General features: G+C 39.7%; 1 protein-coding gene across 2 annotated transcripts in view; it reads right to left on the bottom strand.

Moving 5' to 3' along the window:
• olfm2a (olfactomedin 2a) overlaps window positions 1–24,426 on the bottom strand; it is a 90,158-nt gene that overhangs the window by 26,597 nt on the left and 39,135 nt on the right. The window contains exon 1 of one of the 2 annotated variants that reach the window (XM_079883497.1): window positions 13,612–14,131. The exons of the other annotated variant lie outside the window; for it this stretch is intronic. Within the exon in view, the coding sequence (XP_079739623.1) occupies window positions 13,612–13,755 (144 nt within the window). The 5' untranslated portion in view covers window positions 13,756–14,131. Of the gene's footprint in view, window positions 1–13,611; window positions 14,132–24,426 lie in introns of those variants that run through there. 2 annotated transcript variants of the gene reach the window in all.

The raw sequence follows: 24,426 nt of genomic DNA, 5'->3' as shown, positions 1-24,426 counted from the left end.
AAAGTGAAACTTGTATATTATATAGACTCATTACATGCAAAGTGAGATATCTCAAGCCTTTATTTGTTATAATTTTGATGATTATGGCTTACAGCTTATGAAAACCACAAAATCAAAATCTCAGAAAATTTGAATATTACATGAAATCACACAGTAATTACACAGTGATACCATGGTCATTGAACCAGGTTTTGGTTCTTTTGGCAGTGTGGGCCAGTGCAAATCCTGCTGGAAAATGAAGGAAGCATGAAGTGCTCTAAAAATGTCCTGGTAGACGGCTGCGTTGACTCTGGATTTAATAAAGCACAGTGGACCAAAGTCCTCTTTTCTGATGAGAGCAAATTTTGCATCTCATTTGGAAACCAAGGTCCCAGAGTCTGGAGGAAGAATGGAGAGGCACACAATCCAAGATGCTTGAAGTCCAGTGTGAAGTTTCCACAGTCTGTGTTCTTTTGGGGAGCCATGTCATCGGCTGGTGTTGGTCCACTCAACGCAGCCGTCTACCAGGACATTTCCAGAGCACTTCATGCTTCCTTCAGCAGACAAGCTTTATGGAGATGCTGACTTCATTTTCCAGCAGGATTTGCACCGGCCCACACTGCCAAAATAACCAAAACCTGGTTCAATGACCATGGTATTACTGTGTAATTACTGTGTGATTTCATGTAATATTCTAATTTTCTGAGATTTAGATTTTTGTGGTTTTCACAAGCTGTAAGCCATAATCATCAAAATTATAACAAATAAAGGCTTGAGATATCTCACTTTGCATGTAATGAGTCTATATAATGTACAAGTTTTACTTTTTTAACGGAATTACTGAAATAAATCAACTTTTTGATGATATTCTAATTTTATGACCAGCACCTGTATGTGTATCTCCTTTCCCAATACATATTGTTTCAAACCAGCTTTACAGATGGTCATACTGTTATGTCTCAATAATGCCTAGTGCTTTAACATATAGAGCAAGTTTTAGGGCTAGGCGATATGAGGATTTATATTGCGATAATATGAGTGATCCTTCAGGTTTAGATCTTGCTATATGTTTATTTATAGTGTTGTCTATATCAGTGCCTAAGTTACTAGGGCACACGTATGAGCGCTCAAAGGCAATTAAGAGATTTAAATGCTGGTTGGCTTTGTTCTAAGTGAGAGTAAGCAATTCTCAAAAAGCTTTAATGAAAATACGATTAGTTGTCGCAGGTGAAAAGTCTGAAATGTTCTCCTAAAGTAAAAACGTATGCTATCCTTGTGCTCAGCTCCTTTGACAAACAACTCTGATTAAATCAAGCCATCTCAATTTGTGTTTTGACAGTCTTTTTTTCATTCGACAATTTCTTTGACTTCTCTACTAGTCAAGTAACATGCACATTTTTGATCCCTCTGAAGATCTGCGTTGATTCGTTGCGGAGTTGCAAATCATTTGAACCGTCTAATGATGCTTGTCTTTTCAATTTTATCAGTTTGTTGAGTCTGGAGATGCGGGCGAAAAATTGATTGTTGTTTTGATTAATTCTGGCTTGAGAAAATTTCTCTCTGTGCATCTGTTTCCCCAATTTATCCTCCATCTCTGTCTCTCCCCTTGAGCATATTTTCGTTTAGGTAGCATGGGCTCCCTATTTTCAGTTACAACCTCTCTTTTTCTCTCGCTCTCTCTCAAAAGAAAAACAAAATACAAAAGAAACAAACAAAACACACCAACACGATGAAATGACATTAAAGATTGTAGGTCTAAAAATACACCAAACTGCTTTTTTTTCACCCAGTAGATTAGGACACATATAAAATCTCCCATCTCATTCCAGAGAAGGTGCCTGCAAAGCCTGAAGGCATGAGAGACAGACACACACACACACACACACACACACGCACAGTCAGTTCCTGGTGGTTCAGATTCGATACGGTTGGTCTTAGCTCAGTCATTTGCCTCATTCCTTCTGTTCATCTAACCTCTTGCTTGTTGATTTGCATAAGAATGCCACATTTATTATAAATTGTTATAAACTGTTAAACACGTCTTTCTGGGCATTGTGCTATTTTCCTGTCCAGTCTGGCTTTCAGCAGCTGTCAAATCTAGCAGGGTCCTCGCTTTCCATTAGCAGTGATTTTCTGTACGTCGTGTCACTGTCATCAAACACTTGCTGAAACTGCTCTGCCATCCAGGCTGGAATTTTCCCAGGTGAGCTGATGCAGAAATCCAACCGTCTCTGCGAGATCAGCACGGACAGGTCTTGCTCCGAGACGGCGTGCGCTGACACTACGCTCTGCTGACCACTCATAGCCGACATGAGACCAGTCCAAGCGTATCTCGCCCCGGCCTGAAAGAATGAGCTATTGCTTGGATCTTCGATTCCCAGCCCAGTGTATTACCACCCTAACATTTCATCATCATTCTCATTCCCATCCCGACCGACCTGCGGCTTAGTGTCTGAGCACGTCAGATACGGTTAGCGTCGAGCTTCGACTCAATCTATACGCCAATCTGCCACCCGCAGTCCCTCAAGAGGATAAAGCATCCATCATCAGTGCGGTACATGCACCTCACATGTTAAACATCAGCGTGGCACGTGTGCCCATCCGACGGGTGGAAGACACATGCCGCATAAATATGCTTTCTGTTCATTAATGTTGCATAAATGTTGAGTTTTAATTTAAGAACTGATTAGAATCACCCCTGGACTCATTACCACCCACCAATTCATTCTGCTGTAATTTCCTCTCATCTACTGCTAATGGCAGAGTAGAGTACAGGGGGCACACTCTCTCTCTCTCTCTCACACACACACACACACCATATCACTTACAGATGTGTGAAGCATCTCGCCCTTATTTTGATGATCCCATCCCATCCAGCATCTGTATGTGGGTGCATGTTACGGAATAGGCCAGTTATTTATGAACAAAGAGGTCAGATGTAATGAGCAACGGTTTAATTAGTAACGGTTGAGCTGCCATCCGTAAACGTCAGGATGAGTGTATCTGCATGCATCTGTTTTTTTTACCTCTCATTTGCATTTAACACTCGGCAAACGATCAAATTACTCAGTGATTTGTCAGTAGTGCGCAGTCTATTTGCCGGCATTTAAGACGACAAAGCCGAGTGAGTTAATGATCAGTGAAGTTGCTGATCATTCCTTTCTAATACTGTATCTTAACCAGGTGCGACACGATGAAGCAGAGAGCAATGAATGGTACGACTTCTATGTTCATTTTAGTTGTTGTTCTAACCTGCTGTGATCATTGTAGGTGATGAGCAGGACATTTTGTCAGCTGCTTAGTTTCAATTTCTGTCGCATTGAGCAGGGTAATAACCCTGTCTGCAGTGAAATCACAGTGGTCCAAAATCCATATACACATAACTGTAGATGAACTCTTTCCCTGCAAAACACAGAATTTTCTGTTATTTACAAGAAAATGCTTCCCCGCCAAACACGGAATTTTCCGGGAATCCGTGTTTTAGGTGGTATACGGTAGGGGGCGCTATGGCACATCTTCTGAAAGAGTACTTAAATCTCCTGATCAAAACACATATGAAGAAGATGTAGAAACAAGCGATCACCAACATTGAACAGCATATAAATCAAAACAGCTGTTAACAAATGAGATGTCGGGCCCAGGACGAGCTATAGGACTGTGAAGCTTTCGGGGTGTTTGATGGACTCGATTTACTCCATCTATATTTTGGTCATCGTTCTGAATCCGATCTAGATGTAGTCTATGACAAAAACGTGATTTTCTCAGCGTTTTGCTCAAAATGTTGCTTTTTTAATATATTTCTTTTTTATTAAAATTATTATTTTTTGTATATTCTTTCTTTTGATATATTGCATGTTCAGCTATTCATACAACAAAATCACTGAGGGGTGGCTGGCAACTTTAAAAAAAAAAAAAAGAATTAAAGATGCACTCAGTCATTTATTTATTTTTAGTTTTACACAAAGATATTAATAATAGTTTTGAAAAGAATGTTTAAAAGCATGTACTCTTATAAGAGATGAAGATGCGAGTCATATCTGAAGCCTAATAAAAGCCATTTCATTCTACGTTGAGCGGGTTGCCTCAAGGGGGCGGCCATTTTGAATCGCATGACTCACTGGGTGCATTCTCAATCAGCTCCCTAACTTCCAAGGTAGTGAATAAGTATATTGTGTACATAAATTCAGGCACTGGTAAGGACCCTGGCTCACTACACATTGGGACACTAGCTATGTTTCTATCCAAAGTTGCGAATTTAACTTGTGCGCTAAATGGGAATTTTGTATTAAACATTTGCCAATAAAGCACCGTTTCCATCCAACCGAAGAGAACAAAATCGTCACTTCCTGATAAATTGGCACTAAATATCAATAAGAAAAATGGAAGTTGTTGCAGTAGAAGAAGCCACTGTATATTATAATTGTTGTATATAATAAATTACTTGCACCGAAACACAATCATGTTATCCTATCGGAGGCGGATGCCTGCTGTTCGGGAACACAGTCATGTAAGACAGTTCTGGGAGGTAATTATACCAAACCACTTTGATGACAGACTTTGTTTAGGCTTTTCAGAATGACCAAAAACAGCATTTCAGATGCTTTGCAACAAGATTGGTCCACTGGCTGGTCCAGTTATGCCGTCCCATTGACTTTTTTTGAATGCGCATCGAGGAATTTATTCGGTACGCATGCTTTCTTTTCGGTTAAAAAATGTATCCGAATGAATTGAGCGCATACGTTTTTTATGCGCATTTTTAGAATTGATGCGCATCTTGGCATTTCAAGTTTCTTTTATTTATATAGCACATTTAAAAACAGCAAACACAGCTGACCAAAGTGCTGAACAACACAAAAAACGAAGAAACACAGGGCAAACCACACATTAATGACAGAAACTCAGTGAATTGAAAGCCAAGAAAGAAAAAAAAAAGGTTTTAAGAGACGATTTAAAAACAGTTAAGGACTGTGCCGATCTGATATACGCCGGAAGGCTGATCCACAGGCAATGGCAAAGGCTCTATCTCCTCTATGCTTTAATCGCGATCTGGGGACAGAGAGAAGTCTCTTCTCACCGGACCTCAGATTTCGTGTGGGATTGTATAGATAGAGCAGCTCAGCATTTCCATCCAGTGTTTTATTTTTATTTTTTTATGCAATATCCCGAAATAGGCGCATAAAAATAGGTGGATGAAAACATAGCTACTGATGACTATTTCTGGTGACATGACAACATCCTCTTTGTACAACACCACTACTGGTATTTATGAACAACAGCAAAACTGATTGTAACAGACAGTATTTTTTGTAATGCTATTTTAAGTTCATTATACTTTATTGTAACATAACCCTTCAACATATCAGCTGTAAATAAATTCTAAATGTATGTTACCTGTCTATCAGTGCATATTTATGCTGAAATATAATTAAATATCCGTTTTCTTTTTTTTTTCTACGTGTCATGATATGTATTGAGTTGGTTTGTGTGATTTATGTTCTACGCTTCAGAATTTCCGTTAAGGGAACATAGTTCACACTGTAAGCCTTAGTGCTCAATTCTGATTCATTGTTCAGATACAATTTTTTTGTGTAGCTGTTCACTTTGTTGTTTTAAATGTTGCCAATATCAGATTCCAGTGCGAATAGATTATGGTCCTGGACTGACCCTCATGCGCAAAATAACGATTAAAAGACGTCACGCAGCACGCAGTCATACATAAGTAAACACAGAGGACAGCATGAGTAGCATGAGTGCAGATTTGTGATGAATGTTGCTCTAGAGTGACGTCAAAGTCGCAGGAATTCCGATATGGCTGTTCAAACTGAGGTCGCATTGCAAATATGGAAGTGACACAAATCCGAATTGAAAAGATCAGATTCCATGTGGTTTGTGCTGTTCACACTGTCATGAGAAAAACAGATTTGTGAAAAAAAAAAAAAAAAAAATCAAATTTGGGCCACATTTACCTGCTGTCTGAACGTACCCATAGTGAGCATCGATGCTGCCTGGTTTTCACAAAGCATTGTGGGACATTTTAGGGAATGAACGTTTCAGTGCACTGGAAGGATTTTGCGATTGAGACAGCCCTTAAAATGTCCGACTCCCTGATCAGTGCCCTGAATACTGAACTAAGGAGCTGATAATGACGCACCTACTTCTACCCCTATTATTGGATGCTTTCCAATTAATCATGGCTGACAACAACTGTATGCTCTTGAAACGGAGTCTGAAATTTCATAAATGTAAATTTTTGTGCACATGAATGATCGAGCAAAGTCGTATTTACAAGTGGAGAAACTCAGAATTCTAAATGATGCACGAGTCGCTGAGTTGTGAGGTTCAAAGGGACGTATCGGTTTGAAACATTGTGAACGTATCGGTTTGAAACATTGCAGAGACACTGATCTATAATATTCATAATTCATATATTTATTTATATATAAATATAATATTTTGATACCTTGTTTAAATAAGTGAAAGAAATTAGTAATTTTCATTATTTTTAATTCAGGTAGTTGGGTTTATTGTTTTGCTTAGGATACTACCATGTTTTTTCCCGACTTGAATGTGTGATGTTGTAATAATGAATCCCTGACTCTGAGGTACGAGTTTCCCAGGTGCCCTTGAAGGCAGCATTAGAGCATTGCTACAATGGCATCAGTAATGAAAACAATTTCTTTCACAAAATAAATCAATATAAATCAACATAAACATAAGCACAACATAAAAAAATGATCATCACGTATCTTATCTTACGTAGTTTTGGTTACTTTCTCACCTGATGGGAGATCAGAAATCCATTTGGCACATTTCAGTCAATAACGATGACGTCATTGCTGAATAGTGTATTTGGCACTATAGAGGAAAAATTGGCAAGTTGAGAGCCTTAATTAATTGATGTCCCACAGGTCCAGGTTTGCTTAACAACACACACACACACACACACACACACACACACACACACACACACACACACACACACACACACACACACACACACACACACACACACACACACACACACACACACACACAATTACCCTACCCTTAAACATACCTATCACAGAAAACTTTCTGCATTTAAAAAAAAACTTTAATTACTTTATTTTTATCACACTTTGAGTTTTAATTTTTATTGGGGCATTCAATAGACGTAATGGTTTTATACTGTAGAAACTTTGTGCTATTTTAGATTTTCAAAAAAGATCATTCCGTATGATTTATAAGCTTGTTTCCTCATGGGGACAACATTTTTTTTGTTGTCATTTTGTCCCCATAATGTAGGGAATACCAGGACCACACACACACACACACCTCCTTTGTCCTCCAACACTCAAAAATGTCAAGGTATAGAAAAAAGCAATGTGATCGCTTCACCAAGAGATTCTGAGCAACAGACCAAAGGAGGACAGAACCTGATGTGAGGGCAATAGATAACGAAGCTACTGTTTGTGTGAGCGGAAGGGAAAGAAACACAGGAAAAAAACACAGAATGAGAGAAAAAGAGTGACAGCAGCGAGAGAAAGCAGAGAGCTGCTGAGGGGGAAGATGCCGAGGTCTAATTTCAGACTCAGAGTGGCAGTTTCTTACTCAGCCCAACTGCTGCCAAAGCCTGACACCAGCTCCATTACATGCCCAGCCCTCACCGTGAGCCCCACAAGCTTTCCCGCACAGCTCGACCTTTACAAGCCTCGATCCCGCAGTCTGATCTTAAGCCCTGGCTTGGTTGGAAACCATCACACACATCCCACACACTCCCAGCTACCCAGGTATCGACGTCCTATTGAGAAAACGGAAGGTGATCAATAGGCACTGAGAGCAGGAAGTTAGGGTCAACTCCCCTCTCTGGGTTCCCTCTCACTCGCTGTCGCCACTTCTGCTTGTGCTCACCAGCTAGCCTTTACTTTGAGGCCGCCATTAACACACGGAAAGGATTAACTAATTACAGTGGCACGCTTGGCCCCCATGGTGTCTGTGGGATTGAACGGTTTTCATTAGACTGACCTCTGAGTTCGGCACTGTAAAGTCTGGACATAAATGAGATTGTAAATCTGTAAAGTCTATTTCATGAAAGTGACAGGAAGTCCATTACAGCTTTCATAAGAAGCGTGTGGTATGACCAGTTGTTTTCAACAGAAAGACCTTTATTGGTGCTATGTGAACCTGAGTTTCCACAGTAACAAGGAGAGAGAAAATTGCCTTATTTTTCTCCTTAGATGTCCTTTGGTGTGTTTTCTTTCTCCCGGCCCTTATTTTTTCCCATTCTCGCTCTCTCTTTTTCATCAACAAAAGGCTTTGCACTCAGCTTTGTGATTATATCACCCTGAAGGCCAAAATTGACTAAATTTGACCCAAAGTCTCTACTCTAAACATGGATGTGAGCTGTGCCATGGCTCTGAGTGCTGCTTCTATCAAAACATACGTCCATGACACTCATGGATAACTTTAAAGATTAAGCATCCTTGTAAAGCACAGATTCTGATGCAAATGAACATGTCCTGCATGCACACAGTTACCAATGTTCCCTCACTAAGCTCTAAGATACACAACTAGAGCAGTATAAAACTGGTGAACGAGATATTACTCTGTTTGTCTTCTGAGACCATTTAGATGCTCAATTTCCTACAGGCATTCTTAAAGATTGCCCTGCTTTTGACTCGGATAATAAAGGATTCAGGATTCAATTTTGAGCATGGCATTGATAATCTGACAGAGAAGATTGAAGTGCTTCCTCTCCTACTTCTTCAGATCTGCGAAGGTGCCAGTCAAGGGACTGACAAGATCTTGCTTCACCAGTTTCTTAGTATTAATATTCATGCGAAGGTTTCTCAGAGTCTTTCAGCTTGTCGTCAAAGACATCAAGAGTGTTGAACAGCACGTTTCTGGTGTGGAACTATGAGGTTTGTATTACATGGAGAGAGCTAGCATTCCCATTCATCTGAATGGTAGTTGCTGAGCTGCCATCTTAGTTTATGGGATCACAGATCTATATAAGCCAATCAACTGAACTGTAAAAACCACATAAATAATCACTCTGGGGCTCCAGCAAAATTATGTCATGACTGCACTGATTGGCTAATGCACCACCACAACACACATAGCCCCAAAACATTCACTAGCAGCTATCCTGAGCTGTGACTCAAAGGCAGCAGCCTGGAAAAATATAAACTAGAAAAAAAAAAGAAAAAAACAGTTTAAGCTCCATTTTATGCTTTAAAGAGCGTTCAAAATCCAAACTGTCGACTGGCAAAACATTGACTATATGCATATATGTTTGTAAAAAAAAAATCATTTAAAAATAATGTAGTAAAAATGCATGGTTAATTTTGAATGACCGCAGATGGAGAAACATGCTTCTCACAGTCAGATGGCGTAGTAACAGACTCTACCAGCAGGGGCTAAAGAGGGTAATCAGCAACATGTGAACGCTTTGTAACAGCCCAGACAGAGTAAACACAGCTGAAGACTAAGGTGAGTCTGATTGGATGTCTTTTCTAAGGCTGTAAATCTCAACATTGTCATCTGTGGGTGTGTGTAGCCAATGTGGCTCAGATCCCTGGTGGGCAGCAGCAGCTGAGCAGAGATGTGTTTTGGTGCTTTCATAACAGACAGCCGCTCCAAAAGAATAATTCCAATGCTCCATGTTTCCAATTCCCACAGAGTCAGTAGAGTTTAGTAGAACGTTGTATCTGTTGCTCATTTATGCATGTCGGTCTCCATGACGTCCTTTTATTATTTTGGTCACATGAAAACAACAAACGGCGGCTGAGATCAGTCACATGGGCATGTGGCTTTGTTAAGTGTTTGTGTTCATTACACGTTTGTTGCAGATTGTCCTACGGCTTCTCACTCGCATCTCATTTATTTTTCATAACCGAGGAGACAGTGTTAGACTCACCCTTGAACCAGCAGTATTCACCACACACGCACATGCAACAAAATTGTTACCCATCATTCATTGCGGTACTGAGACATTGCTGTATAATTGCTCTTATGCAGCTTTGCACTTTACTGTGTATGTAAAGGTTGTTTCCTTACCTAGAGTACATAACAATAAACTTCCTGACATCTACTGTCACTATCAGAAATACTTTTTCTCCTTAACTTTAATATTTTAAATTTGTATTTATCTATATACAGTAGCACATTTAAAAAGGTGAAGTGTAATTTTTTGAATATTACTATCTCATATTTTCTTCCATTAACCTGAAGAAAATGATTAGACAGCCAGATTTTGACCTCATTCAAACAGACCAACATGTACTTCAAAAGACAGATCATTTCCAGCTTTAAGAGGTAAATATAATTGTGTGTCATCTGCATACATATGATAAGACATAGCGATGGCAGATGGATCTCAGAGGGCACATATACAATAAAAACAGCATAGGACCCAGAATAGATCCTTGAGGAATACCATATTTTAAGGGAATGAAGTGTTTGCAAAATTAACAGAGAATGTTCTATCCTAGATATGAACAAAACCATTTTAGAGCTGTCCCACAAATGCCTACCTCATACTCCAGACGTTCTCAGAGAATCGAATGATCAACAGTGTCGAATGCGGCACTAGGATCCAACTTAATTAAGACAACCGCCAGCCAAGGATCATATCATATCATATCATATCAGCTGCATATGGAGTGAGTTTGATGTGAGTCTACCTGTTTGAATAATGGGATAGAATCAGGTAAAAGAAGCAGTTCGGATGTTTGGAAAAAGCATTTTGAAAAATATGTGTGGTATTACAAGTAGTGCAGAAATTACACACTCCACCTTTAAGTGTAGTGTTGATCTTTACATGTAATGAGTTCACATGAATAAGCAGTTGAGCTGAGAAGGGCAAAAGAGCAAGTGAAGCGGAGTGTGATTGTTGCTCAGAGCTGATGGAGTACGGCATACTTAACATGTAACTGTGACATAATGGTGGACTGGACAGAAATGCAGGTCCAGATGATCATGGCAGAAGGGAAGACAAGTTGCTTTGAAGAGAAGCAAGGATATCCCTGCGGCCTGCTACGAGTCCATCAGTCACTCTGCTTCACAGACCACACCTCCATTCTGCAGCTCATTTCGCATGATCATCACCTCATCTCAGGAACAGAGGGATGCATCTCTATTCCTGATTGAGAGCAAACTGATTTTGAGATTAGATTTTGAGTCTTTGCAAAGCCAGATTGCTTTGGATGGGTTCACACTTATCACAGAGGATAAATTAGTCCCCGGCATAAGAGTAACATCTGTCTAATGCCTCAAATCTAAAAACGAAGGCCTTTGCTTTGGGGAAGATTGTTTTTACGTATGCTAATTTCCCCTTGGTTTTTTTTCCTTGAGGTGAAGTGAGGCAATGTTTTAAAGTGATTGCTTGAAATGAGATACATGGCAGTTAAGGAATGCTAATGTGTTTTGGGTAATGATGACTACCGATAGCGGAGCATCAATGGGTGTCACTTTAGCTAAATAAATAAATGTTTTGAATAATTTTGACTCATTTTCCAATAGTTTCCAGTGTTACTTGATATAGGCGTTATCAAATTTCTGGAGCTTGCAACCAACCTGAGCTTCAGATTTTCAGGATTGAATAGAGAACGCCTTTTAAATCCCAATTCAGTTCTTTGATTCAAATTCGATTCAAATTTAAGTAGCAAACAAGATGCAGACTTGCAATTCAAATTTTAATATAAGAAAGGAAAAAGGAAACGAAATTCCAAGAAATTCATACCCAGCAAACATTGACTTTTAAATTGAGCTGAGTTGGAAAGTTTTGAAAAAAGTCCAACAAAAAAATAAGTTTGAAGGTAGAACAATAGATTCATTTACCAGAATTGCAGTTCAGTAAATTCCTCTTCCTGTCATTCTAATTCAATTAAAGGGCCTTTTACATGACAATGTTTTCAACTAAATATGGAAAATTTTCTATGCATTTTGGCCTTTTAATTTCACAAGACAACAGCGTTTTGGGTTTTTTAAAAAGGGTTTCAAAGTAGAAGTTTTTGAAAACTATTTCGTCTTTGTGTAAACTACAAAAATTCAAATTTGTGAAAATGGTGACGTCATGTGCATGCGTATTACGTGTTCAGTCTATAGGCTTGTAATGGACGTTGCCAACTCCGGCTTGGGCATTTGTTTTCACGGATCCGTGTGAATGGGGATCGTTTTGACAATGTTGTCATCTGTATGCGAAAAACTCAAAGGAATTTTGTTTTTTGTTTTTAGCACATCGTTGTCATGTAAATGTATCCTTAAATTTATACTCATGAATTCAAAGGGAGCCAGTTCTTCAATTCTGAATTTCACCTAATCCTGATCGGCTCTCATTTACCCACATACCAAGCTTAACCCCTGGTGACTACAGTATATCTACGGCTCGTCTTATAGCAAGACCATTGGGCAGACATGAGCACATGACTGGATGAGTAATCAGACTTGATATAAAGCAGAGTTGGTGTTGACTGTAGAGCTCTGTACATGGTAAACATCTCTGTAGGAAAGCAGCTTTTAGCTTGTGATTAGTAGTAACAGTCTTCCAAAGCGAGTGTGAATGTGTTAGACAAAGCTGTGATAGACAGTTTCTGCAGACTCCATGGAAACCAGCGTAGGCATTCTGACCGACCCAAACGACCCCTACAGCGTCTCCTCTCTCATCCAGATGGAGTGTCATCCCTGGCCATAAGCTGTGCCGAGTAGAGCTTTTATTGAGGGGCAGATGCTTAGATACTACACAGATACCCCAGGCAGTCTCTCAACCTTAATGATCCAGAAAACATTACAGGGATCACATCTCACTCTCACTCCACCTGGTCCCATTTTTCAATACCCAACATTTGGAAAACACATAAGCATAAACAACTCACAGATGCAAGATAATTACTCACACACTGACAGAATTGTGAAGGTTTAATTTCAGCCAGAGCTTACTTAAGAACCTTAGGATATAACAAGGTGCTTAGCTCTAGAGTCTTTCTTAGATTTGAATCTTCTCTTTCTGTCTTTTTACTTTAAATGTGGCAGCCTTGATGCTGCCAAAGGCCTGTCCTCTCTCACACAAGGCACTTAATTCAGTTATGGACAGAGACAAAGTGCACAGTTCTCACAAAAAAGTACAGTGGATTTGATTACAAAACAGGGAGCGAGGGGGTGGGAAAAAGAAAATTGTGCCTCTTCAGAAGAAAAGTCTAGCCTCATGTCTCAGAACCATCAGCTCCAGCAGACGAGCCGCTGCCTCACAGAAACAATCCTGCCTCCCTTTCCTAATTTGACCTGAACATCAGTCATGAGGCACTAAACTCTTCTCTCCCTGCCAAGTGAGGATATCCTCGCAGCAGTCATGAATCTCGCCAGGTATAACTTCCTCATCTATCATCTCCCACTGAGAATCACTCATCCACAGCAGTCATCAATTCCTCTGTAACCAACCCCCAAAGCCAGACACGCATTCAATTTACCTGCCTCTCACCCTGAAAATCCCTCTAAAAGCCTGTCTGGCAAATCTCTTGAGGATCGTAACCACAGAGGAGTGTAACTGCTCTTTAACACGAAGGTCCTGACTCTTTGGCTTATTCGGATGAGCAAACAGACACATAAGAGAGATAAACAGACAGGACAAGAGTAGAAAAGCGGAAGGTTACGCACACTGACGATCCTTTCCGAGGTGCCTGCGCGGGAGATGGTGGTTCCGTTAAGCCCGACCAGCGAGGGCAGTGTCTGGGACATCCAATTGGTGACCATGGCCATGGTGCTGAGCACCGCGCCAATCTTCAGGAGCGGAACGCTCATGTCGTCCCCCCGGCCGGCCGCCTGGCCCTAGTGCCCCCCACGCTCCCTGGAGCCGGGGTCCAGATGCAGCGCGAGAACAGACACGAACCTGATGCGTCCTCCTCCCTCTTCCTCCAGCCAAGCGACGTCTACACGAGTCTCAAAACCAGCTCACACGCACCAGCTGCTCAGATCCGACAGCATCACAGCGATGCACGACGCGCGTTATTCTTCAGCTGGAGAGCGACTGTCAGTGCCTGATTCACACTCCTCCACTCCCTCTCCCTCCCTGCCTTCTCTCTCTCTCTCTCTCTCTCTCTCTCCTTGCGCTCATTCAAGATGCCGTGCTGCGCATTGGCTGCATCTATCTCTCTCTTTCTCTTCCCTCCCCTCCCCTGCCTCTCTCCAGCCTTGTTCCACATCCATCCCTCTGTCTTCCTCTCGGGCTCCTCTGCACCTCTTGATCCCTCTCTTTTGTGAGCGCAAAAAAATCAGAGGCAGGGGAGTTGTGCACCCCCAGATCTTTGTGCAACAATCAGCTGTTTGAAGCAGTCACCGTTTGAAGGGTTTGTCTTCCGTCACAACTGCACAGAGGCGGCTCACAGCTCGAGCTAAATTAGGATCTCTCGCCATGAGTGCATTGTTTATTTGTGTGTGAAGAAGAGGAGTTTCACTCCCGGAGTGTTTAATGAGGAAGAGGATGAGGCGTTCCAGTTGGCGGCTTTCCCCTGACAGCTCATCAATCTCGTGTGCAGCTGACACTCCCTTAATCAAAGAGTAATGGGAAATCTGAATGCGGACGGGTATGGCACTGGTGCTCGGCACTAACCAGAGCTGACTGCAGTCCATCAGCAGCCCAGCCATGCAGGCCACTCTCACTCTCTCTCGCTTCCATCATCCCCAGTCTAGAGCCTAAAGCCACATAAGTCACATAATTAAACAGATGAGCCGCGTGGCGGCTGTTTAACCTTGAGCGATGGCCTGTTGGAGAGCTGTGTCATTCAAGCCTTAAGTAGTATGCCTACTAAGTATGCACAGTGCCTCGCTTGTTACTTTCAAAAAACAAACAAATGGCTTGTTATATCTTCACTAGTGTACCTCAGGTGTTTTCTCTCAGACGTGTTGAGAGTGACTTCTGAATTGCAGAAGTATAACAACAATCAATGAAAAGTGACAGCTGCTTGAGACTGTGTGTGGTCTCAACTCACCTGATGCATCTGTACATTTTCCTGAGTTGAACTAGCTCAACACTGCCATCATGTGTTTGTATCCGAGTACTGCATCTACAGTGAAATAGCCCATTAAAGATAGGCTACTGTGTGTGTGATTTCAGTGTTAAAATACTTTTTTGAGCACCTCTGTGCCATGAGTTTGGAGTGGGACTACCTTGCAGGTGGAAGTATTTGGCGAACCTGACTGAAAACAGTCACACGTTTTGCAATTCTGTTTAGCACAGTAATTACACACAGCCACTTTAAGGTTTGCCTGAGCAGGTGTAATGCAGCATAACTTAGATTCACATGTACGTATCTTACGCCCTCTGTGGAATATACAATTATAACTAGTCACAGTCTGTTGGATGCTAGGCTTCCAGAGCAATCTGTTTTGTTTGCTTTTGTGTCACATCAATAGAAATCCAAAGGTTACACTGAACAGCATGACCTGATTTCTCAGTGAAATAAACCACACTAAAATGGATTTTCAAAGGCAAACCACCATTTAGAGAGACTGAGATGATTCAGTTTTAAGTTACAGTTATGGTTTGCCTTAGCAACAAGCCACTTTATACATCATAAAAGAAAAAAAGAAAAAAAAGTGAAAATTATGTCATCATTTACTTGCAGTGTTTTTCCATACCTATATGACTTTCTATCTTCTGAGGTGGGACATGGGTGAGGCTAGGGACAGGTTTGGTTAGGTTTAAGAGTGGGTTAATGGGGAAGGCAAAGGTACAAACATTAAAGACACTTAATATTAAGTAGGACCTCATATATAAAGTGAGAGCTGGAAGAACATGTTAGCAATGCCAAGGTCAATGGGTATGATTGTCACAGGAAAACCAGACTGATAAAATATACAGCCGGAAAGAACAGCATGTTTCTTTGCGTAAAAGCTTCTGCCAAATGCATCAATGTAAAAATCTGTAAAATTGATCTGCAACTGTTATGACATAAATCTAACACCTCACCCACAGCTTTCAAAAGCTTTTCAATCACGCAAAGAGAGAGCAAGCAACACTGTTTCATTTAAATGACCCCAAAAACAATGTTTCTCTGTGTAGGTTTTTTAAGTAGGACGGATCATTTTCACCCACTTGAATACGCTAACCTCACAAACTGAAGGTTTTCACCACAGCTACATTAGCCTTCTGTACGAGTGAAAACACTGAGATGCTGACAGTTCATCTGAGGCTATTTAGATATGGAAATAAATTGAGTAGCTATCCAAATACTGTCAGATGTACTTAGCACTTGCTGCATTCTCCATTGCCACAGTATATTACTCTGGGCCTCATAAAAATGTATCAGAGTGAGAATTGATTTTTGGAAAGAGGGCAAACGACCTTCTGATTCCTCTAATCATTAAAGTAAACACAAAATGGTCCTTCTCAGTAACAAATACATTTTATGAGACCATTTATGATAATGAGGTTTTACATTATAAAGTAGTTTGTTTCTGCGCTGATGTCCACTAGAGGATGCTGTTGTTCAACAGGTAAGGCCCCATCTCTGGTAGAGATGCCCCATGGCAAGGAGACAAAATGCTTTTGTTCAGAGCAATCAGGATCATGACTTTGCCTAAATGAGATCAAAGGGAGACTCAACAAGGGCTACGCTCACGAAATGGTTTTCAGTTCTTTTTGGAGTGCTAAGCATGATTCTAAATGGAAAGTGAGACAACTACATTCTTTAACTGTGTTTCAGTTACAACCCAAATGTGAAAGTGAGTTAGGAATGTGCTGATGACAACTAGTCACAACTGGTAAATGTGTATGTGGTGGAAGAGGGAATAAAACAAACAACGACAATAATAAAAAAGCCCTGAACTGTACAAAAATTAAACCAGAATGTTGTTGACAGATTTGTGAGGACAAAAGCATTGATAATTTAAAATAATGTAATTTAAAATAAGTAATACAAAGTCTTAATAATTCTTCTAAAACAGAATCAGTAAATACATCTAGGCCTACTATATATGAAATTCTAGCTATATATACATTAAAGTAGCTTTTATAAATGTGCCTTTGAAAAAAACATTACTGGTGTTCATCTTGAGACAAAACAAAAAAAATGACACGGACAAATTTTAAGATATGTCAGTGCAAGTTGCTTTCCGTTAAATCAGCTCAAACATGCATTTTTAGGCTACGTCTACATAAATCCGGATACATTGGAAAATGGCGTTTTCGTTTAAAAACGCTCTCCGTCCACACTAGCGTTTTCATGCGTTTTCCAAAAGTTTCTCATCCACACTAAAACGTCGGAAAACGCTAAATTCACCTTGATGCGCATGCGTAAACCCTCACAAAAGCTCACTGAGATGATACAGGCGGGAAAATATATCGTGCAATTCTTCTGGCTGGAAAATTTTATTTTGCAAAATATCTCACCATTTACTGATGCGTCCAGGTCGCACTCACTCACCATTATATGTATGGCCTAAAACGCAACTGCTCTAATGTTTTGCCGCAGGACAGCAAATGTGAGTGAATTTTCTGTCATCTTTGCAGGACTGTGATATGAAGAGTGTGCAAAGTAACATATTTTATTAACTGTGTGAAAGTGAATAGTACATAACAGACAGCAGGGCTGGTTATGATATGATATGTCAAAACAAATATTGCATCACAATAAGTGTAATTGTGATTGTCAAAACATTTGGTAACTAAATAGAATTTTATGAAGTTTAGTGACAACATGTTACAATGTTTACATTGTACAATGACTGGTAGGATACAGTTTTTATTATTGCTTGACAAAAATTTCAAGATTCCAATTCCATTCTTGTGATTTGATTCCGATTTTGATTCAATATTGACTAATTTGGATACATGTTCATTTTTAATTTTATTTAAAGAAATAATCTCACCTAATGCTGTAAACATAGAGGGCCTAATCTGCTGGTATTATTAAAGGTTAAAAATAACAAATTAAATTAAATATAATGTAGTTTTTGTTATAATAACAATTATTTAATGACATAAGTAAAAATATAATAAATATGTAATATAGTGCTCAGCAAAATCTCCTCTCTAGCTATTTTTTCTATTCAATTAACATGCTATGGTCATTAAATGGCTTTCCTGAGGTAAATGTAACTTATGTGATATAATTGTTCTCCTGCTGTTATATTGACCTCTTTCAGTGGTTGAAAAACACTAATTGGTCGATATTATGTATACTTTCGGTAAGTTGTACTGCATCTTTAAATAAAAAAGTAACAGATGATCGGTTCACGTGCACTTGAACTGAGGCGCTCAGCGATCTGTCATGTCACATTTACAAGCGCCAAACGTATTTTTGTCTGAATTTCGTAATAAAATTTACGGAATCTAAGAGCTGAGAATTAGTTTAATATTAAAAGTACCTCTTTGCTCCGCAATTTTTCTGTGCATGAGAAAATGGATGTGTGGCGTGAGAGCGTGTGAAAAGCGTCAATTGCGTGAGTCTCACGCTCAATGCGTGAGAGTTGGCAGCCCTGCATGCATAATTCATCATGGCCAATTAAGATAATCATTAATATAGCCAAGCTCCGCCCAGTGTCGCTGAAAATCTCAGACACCGAATAATACAGAACAAAGCCTTCTCATTATTGGGCATTACCATGCGTTGTGGTGCTCACATGACTAGCGTCGGCCAATTTGAGCCGGCTTTCTATATTAATCATGAATAAATGAGGAGGCGTAAAAACTTAAATCCTTTATCTAACGGAGTACTCGGGGCTCTGGACGTCCGTTTGGCAATACGATGTACATCTGAAATGGATAGAATGGGTAGCTCCTGTAAACACCGGCTATAAAAGTTCGCCATTCCTACGCTGTGTTTACCTCAGTAGGTGACGACCGGAAGTAGTTATACCCGTTTTGTAGAACCCGGAAGTATGTTCCACATAACCCCTATTGACTAGTTGCACGGCGACCGTTGACGTTCGAACTTGAGTGTGCGCGCCAGTACTTCCGGTGATCTGACAGCGAGAGCGAGAGACAACAGTGACCGAGTTGAATGTTCACACTGCATTTTATGCAAACAACTCTTCTCGTAGTTGTAACTCTATACTTACAATTGTCATTGCGTATGTGTATGCAGCATGAGTCAAATACAATCTTCTGTCCGTGAACAGTTGTATTTCATTAATTAATCTGACTATGCATCCGTGCATTTAATTGCCATTGGCTCGTGTGATAGTAATGGATCTTAGTAGTATTTTAAGTGATAACTGATTCTATAAACAACTATAAAAGATAATTTTCGGCTTTCTCCGGCTCCCCGCACCGAGCGTAACACCGTGTCCTAACTACACGCGACGCGATAAAATTCCAGCGACAGGCAGTGTGTCTGTCCACACTAGACGCGACGCGATTGTGAGACGCCACAACGTCAATCAAAAGTCACAGCCAATCAGAACAGCGTGTGGGCGGAGTCTCGCGGCGAGTGCACAGCACTAGAGAGTAATCTTGACGGCACTCGCAAGAAAATGGATAAGTAGCTACATAATCAAATTCACAAATATTACACCATTTAAAAAATACATAGGCTACTGAGTTACTAAAACAATCTTTGTCAAATAATACACTTGTTTGTTCAGTTTTAACGTTCTTGTTTCCATTTGTTTAATTTCAAGATCTGAGGTGAATTATCCATTGTTGCTTTTACAAAGCTTGGAGCACTAACGTTAAATGACATTCAAAGTCACATTACACGCTTTTAACATTAAATAAAGCACATAAACAGTACCTGATTATCATTGCCACACTTTGTATTTGTTGTTCCAGCGCGACGTCGCAGAAAAATAGAAACCGTTTCTAAATTAGAAACGTCGCGTGTCGCCGTTGCGCTTGGTTAGGACAAAAACTCTGATTAACATGGAAAAGATACCTTTTATCGCGTGTCGCGTCGCGTGTAGTTAGGACACGGTGTAATGCGAAACCGGAAGTGTCTACGCGTACACTCGCTGATCCGAATTCCAAAATGGCGGCCACGTGCAACTAGTCAATACTGGTATAAACATGAATATCTATTGGTACAATATGCGTCACATGACTAAACATGCGTCATCGTTTTCAACTATTGTTTTCACAGTCTACACTACAATGCGAAAACAGGGTTTTCAAATTTATCCACTTTGGAGAGCGTTTTCGAAAAACTTTGTTTTCATTCATAAAAACGCCGTCTCAGTGTGGACGGAAGGGCAAAACGGAGAGAAAAAGATGCATTTTCAAATTAAAAACATTAGTGTGGACAAGGCCTAGTCTGCGACTAGCTTAAGCCTGGCCTGTGAAACTGAGGTTAGGTGTTTTAGTTAGGAAATGTACTAGCAAGGCTATGCTAACCAGTCAAACACCGACCAATTGATTTATATACAAATATTCTTCAATCCGCTCCTGTTTGCTGTTGTATGCACAGAACAATTTGAGGGTTAATTTAACAATACAGTTGTCAATCCCAAAATCTGACTGTGATCCGCACGGTTGTGTATTTTGTGCTGCAGTCATGAGCTGCTGTTGAGTTTCTTCCATTCTTGCCCCGCAGGCCTCTCAGTCTGCTATTTCTGTCCACGGCGCTCACATCCTCATTAATGATCTTACTCATATTCACACACACACACACACACATGTCTTCAGAATGCATTTGCATAACAACACAAGCAGTCACACACAGCACACATATACACACAAATCCGTTCAAACGCAGGAAGGCGTGTTTATCGAGCACTCAATGCTAAACATCCATTTAAAATCTGACCGTGGTGCTTGCCTTCAGGGCTTCTGGTTTAAAGGGCATTTTTAATCAGTTCACACAATTTAAATGAACTTCAGCTGCAGAGTGCAGCGCTTCTGGCGGCCTGCAGGTGGCAGTAAAGATCTAGAGTTTCCCAAACGGCCTCAGAAGCTCTCCGAGGACACGGATTTACTATTCAAGAACCTGTGCCATAATAAATGTGTCTGCTCGGCGTGTCCAAGACCAAACTCGTTGTCTTGTAAGCGTTTTCCTACACCTGCACATGCACACAGAATTCAACTCACAACACATCAAATATTCACTACTCTCAGTTTGCAGGCAACAAACTACACAAGGCATTGTTTTCTACATCAACAAGCCAGCCCTGAACTCGTTTTAAAGGGATAGTTCACCCAAAAATGCATATTCTGTCATCATTTACTCGCACTCATATCATTAAAACCTGTATAACATTCTTTCTTCTAGGTTATTTGATGTTTTCAGAAGAAGTTGTTTTATGGTGCTTGCTTGACATAGTCCACATTCACTTCCATTACATAGAAAATTATTAAAAATGGATCCTATCTGTTTCGTGGAAGAAAGGACGTCATACAGGTTTGGAACTACATTAGGGTGACAGAATTTTTATTTTTTGGTGAATTGAACCCTAATCACAGTGGATTTCACTTCACACAATTGTAATGCATCTATATGCAGCTCAGGTTTGTACCGCAGCTGTTCCATACAGATCAGTACGAATAGTAAATGCTTCGTTCATGTGGGATTTTACAGCAGATCTCCCTACACTGTGGACGCTCGACATGCAACGTCCATCTCACTTTCCCTTCTGCCAGCACTTAACTCCTGCCCAAATCCCGCTAAATAATGCAGCCCGCCAACCGCCAGCACTGGATCCTGCAGCGTCACAGCACCCTGAACACATCAACTCCCATTATGTGTTCTGGGAAATATTAGTGCTGTGATGTAGGCCTGTTACACATTTATCCATGTGCTACAAACAGACAGTGACAGTGCTGAATGAGGGATGACTGAGGCCACTGGCTGGTTAAACTTGTCTCCCTGTGTTATGCCAATGTTACCTTTCCCATGATAAATGTCTAAAATGGCAGTATTATTGAGCTGGTGCTCAGCAGGGAACAGGATGTTCTGTGAGATGAAGCACTTTGGTTACAGAAGAGGTTTTGAGAGCTCATGCTGTAGGGATGCAAGTGTGTAATTTCCTTTCATGAGTGATGGGTGAGAGTATAAGCTTAAAGTTGAAGTGTGTAATTTTTTTGAAGTTAATATAATTTCTCCTATTGCAGGTTAATGTACAGTGTCAATTATAAGTATTTCAGTTTCAGCTTGTTTTTTTTTAATACTTTAACTGTATTTGTTATACATCGCCCGGCCAAAAAAAAAGTTACTGTTTGGATTTAAATAGGCAAATGCTTGAGAGTCTATGATTGGATCATTATTGCAGTGATTATTATGTTTCTATCATGTTATAGTTTCTTAACCCTAATTGATAGAGTGAGTAGCTTTTCATTTCTTAAACAACCATGCAGGAAGACACATCATGGGCATATTCCAGGATGACAATGGTTCATCAGGCTCAAATTGTGAAAGAATGGTTGTGAGGAGCATGAAGAATCATTTTCACACATGAATCGGCACCTCTGAGTTCAGACCTTAAATTCACTGAAAGTCTTTGGGATGTTCTGGAGGAGACTTTACAGAGTGATGGACTCTTGCATTGTCAATACAAGATCTTGAAGATTTATGCACCTCTTGATGGTAATAAATGTTGTGATGATATTTCCATCAGTTCCAATTCCAAAGGCACATAAATTTTTGTATCTTGTATTACAAATGTATTAGACTTTAGACACAAGTAGACTGCGTATGGCCGTTTGGCCGGAAGGTAGAATTTTACCTTAGAATTGAATGTGTTAAATATAAAAAAAATTCTTACACAAACTCATTGCTTTGCTTCAGAAGGCCTTTAATAACCCCCCGGAGCCATGTGGAGCACTTTTATGATGGATGGATGGATGCACTTTTTTGAGCTTCAAACTGATGCTTGCAATCCAATCCATTGCCATTATAAAGCTCGGAACCGTGAGGGTGTTTATTAATATTAGAGGTCGACCGATAGTGGATTTTACCGATACCGATATTTAGGTTTGACCGTATATACCGATAACCGATTATTCAACCAATATTTTTTTAAATGGATACTGGATTAAAAATAAACATAACACTCCAAGTAAAACAGTGCTGAACTGAAATGTGCTAAATGAAATAAATATATATGAATTTATTAAAATGAGAAGTTCTACAGAACGAACTCTACAGAAAATAATTAAAACATTAAAATATTACAGATCAAATATGTGTTTCTTTTGCTATAAGCTAGAAACATATGTCAATTTCATAGGTAACACTTTGCAAGTCCCATTTGTTAACAAGGATGTATTAGCTAGCTTTCATGAACTATATGCATTATGCAGTATACAATATACGTTTTTACTGCATGTATTAATATTTGAGCAATACAATTGTACCTTGATCATTTATGTTACAGTAGTTCATAGTACATTAACTAAGGTAATAATAACAGATAAAATACAAATCAAAACTCAATTTAAAATGTGTTTTTGAAATCATTTTGAAATGAACAAACTAACAATGAATAATACTTCTACAACATTTATTAAACTTAGTTAATTTAATGCTAAAAATGGAATCTTATTGTAAAGTGTTACCATTTCATATAAATCCAAAGAGTCATGCTTAAAGATAGCCATACTGTATTTAAATATCTGCAAAGGCCAGAGCATTAAAATTACATAAATGTAGACCTATATAACATGTATAGTCTCTCATTTTATTTGCTTCTATTTTAGAAAACTTGATGACTATCTAATCAAAATAACAATATAGTAGTGATAAAAAAAGAACTGAAATCGAATGCGTTTCTGATTTGTTTATGTTTCTGTTGGCTACATGAACATATCAATGTTGAGAAATCACGTCACTAGGTTTAAATATGCAACTTCACCGGCTAATGAATGCATACAAGTGACCAGCTGGATATAAACTAATGCAAATAGATGGTAACAATTGCAACATAAAACATTTGGGTGAGGTTTGCGTGTGTTTTTGTCACATTGCTTTAATCGCTTGAGGTAGCCACTACTAATATTAGAGTCCTCTCAGCCTCGACGGCAAACATACTGCTGTTCTTTCTCTGCTAATGCAGCATCTAGTCAACAAATTAATTACAGAACCGATGAATCGGTCGACCTCTAATTAATATAACTCCGATTGTATTCGTCTGAAAGAAGAAAGTCATATACACCTGGCTTGAGGGTGAGTAAATCATGGGGTAATTTTCATTTTAAAGTGAACTACTCCTTTAATTCTGGTTCATTTGTCTACTGGAAACGCATGGTCAAGTTGAGTGCACAGCATTGTGGGATACAACATTCCCCGCAGTGTGCTCTGTGGGAGACTGCAAATGCAGTAGGTCATCTAAGTATACTATGCATACAAAAAATGTGCACAATTTGCACATTATACATACTGTATATACGGCAAAATAATACGGTAGCATGCTGTTCCGAATATAGCCAGTCGTTATTTTTTCAATTTCCCTTGGTGCCACGAGAGGCAGAGAAATGATTTAACATTTAAGGAGTATAAAAACAACACTATTATTCATCTAAGATGTTTTTTTCCAACGTCACAT

The sequence above is a fragment of the Squalius cephalus genome, assembly GCF_949319135.1.
Source record: "Squalius cephalus genome assembly, chromosome: 1".
Taxonomy (NCBI): Eukaryota; Metazoa; Chordata; class Actinopteri; order Cypriniformes; family Leuciscidae; genus Squalius; species Squalius cephalus.
Note: the sequence above shows the minus strand (reverse complement) of the source record. Positions and strands in the feature narration are given on the sequence as shown.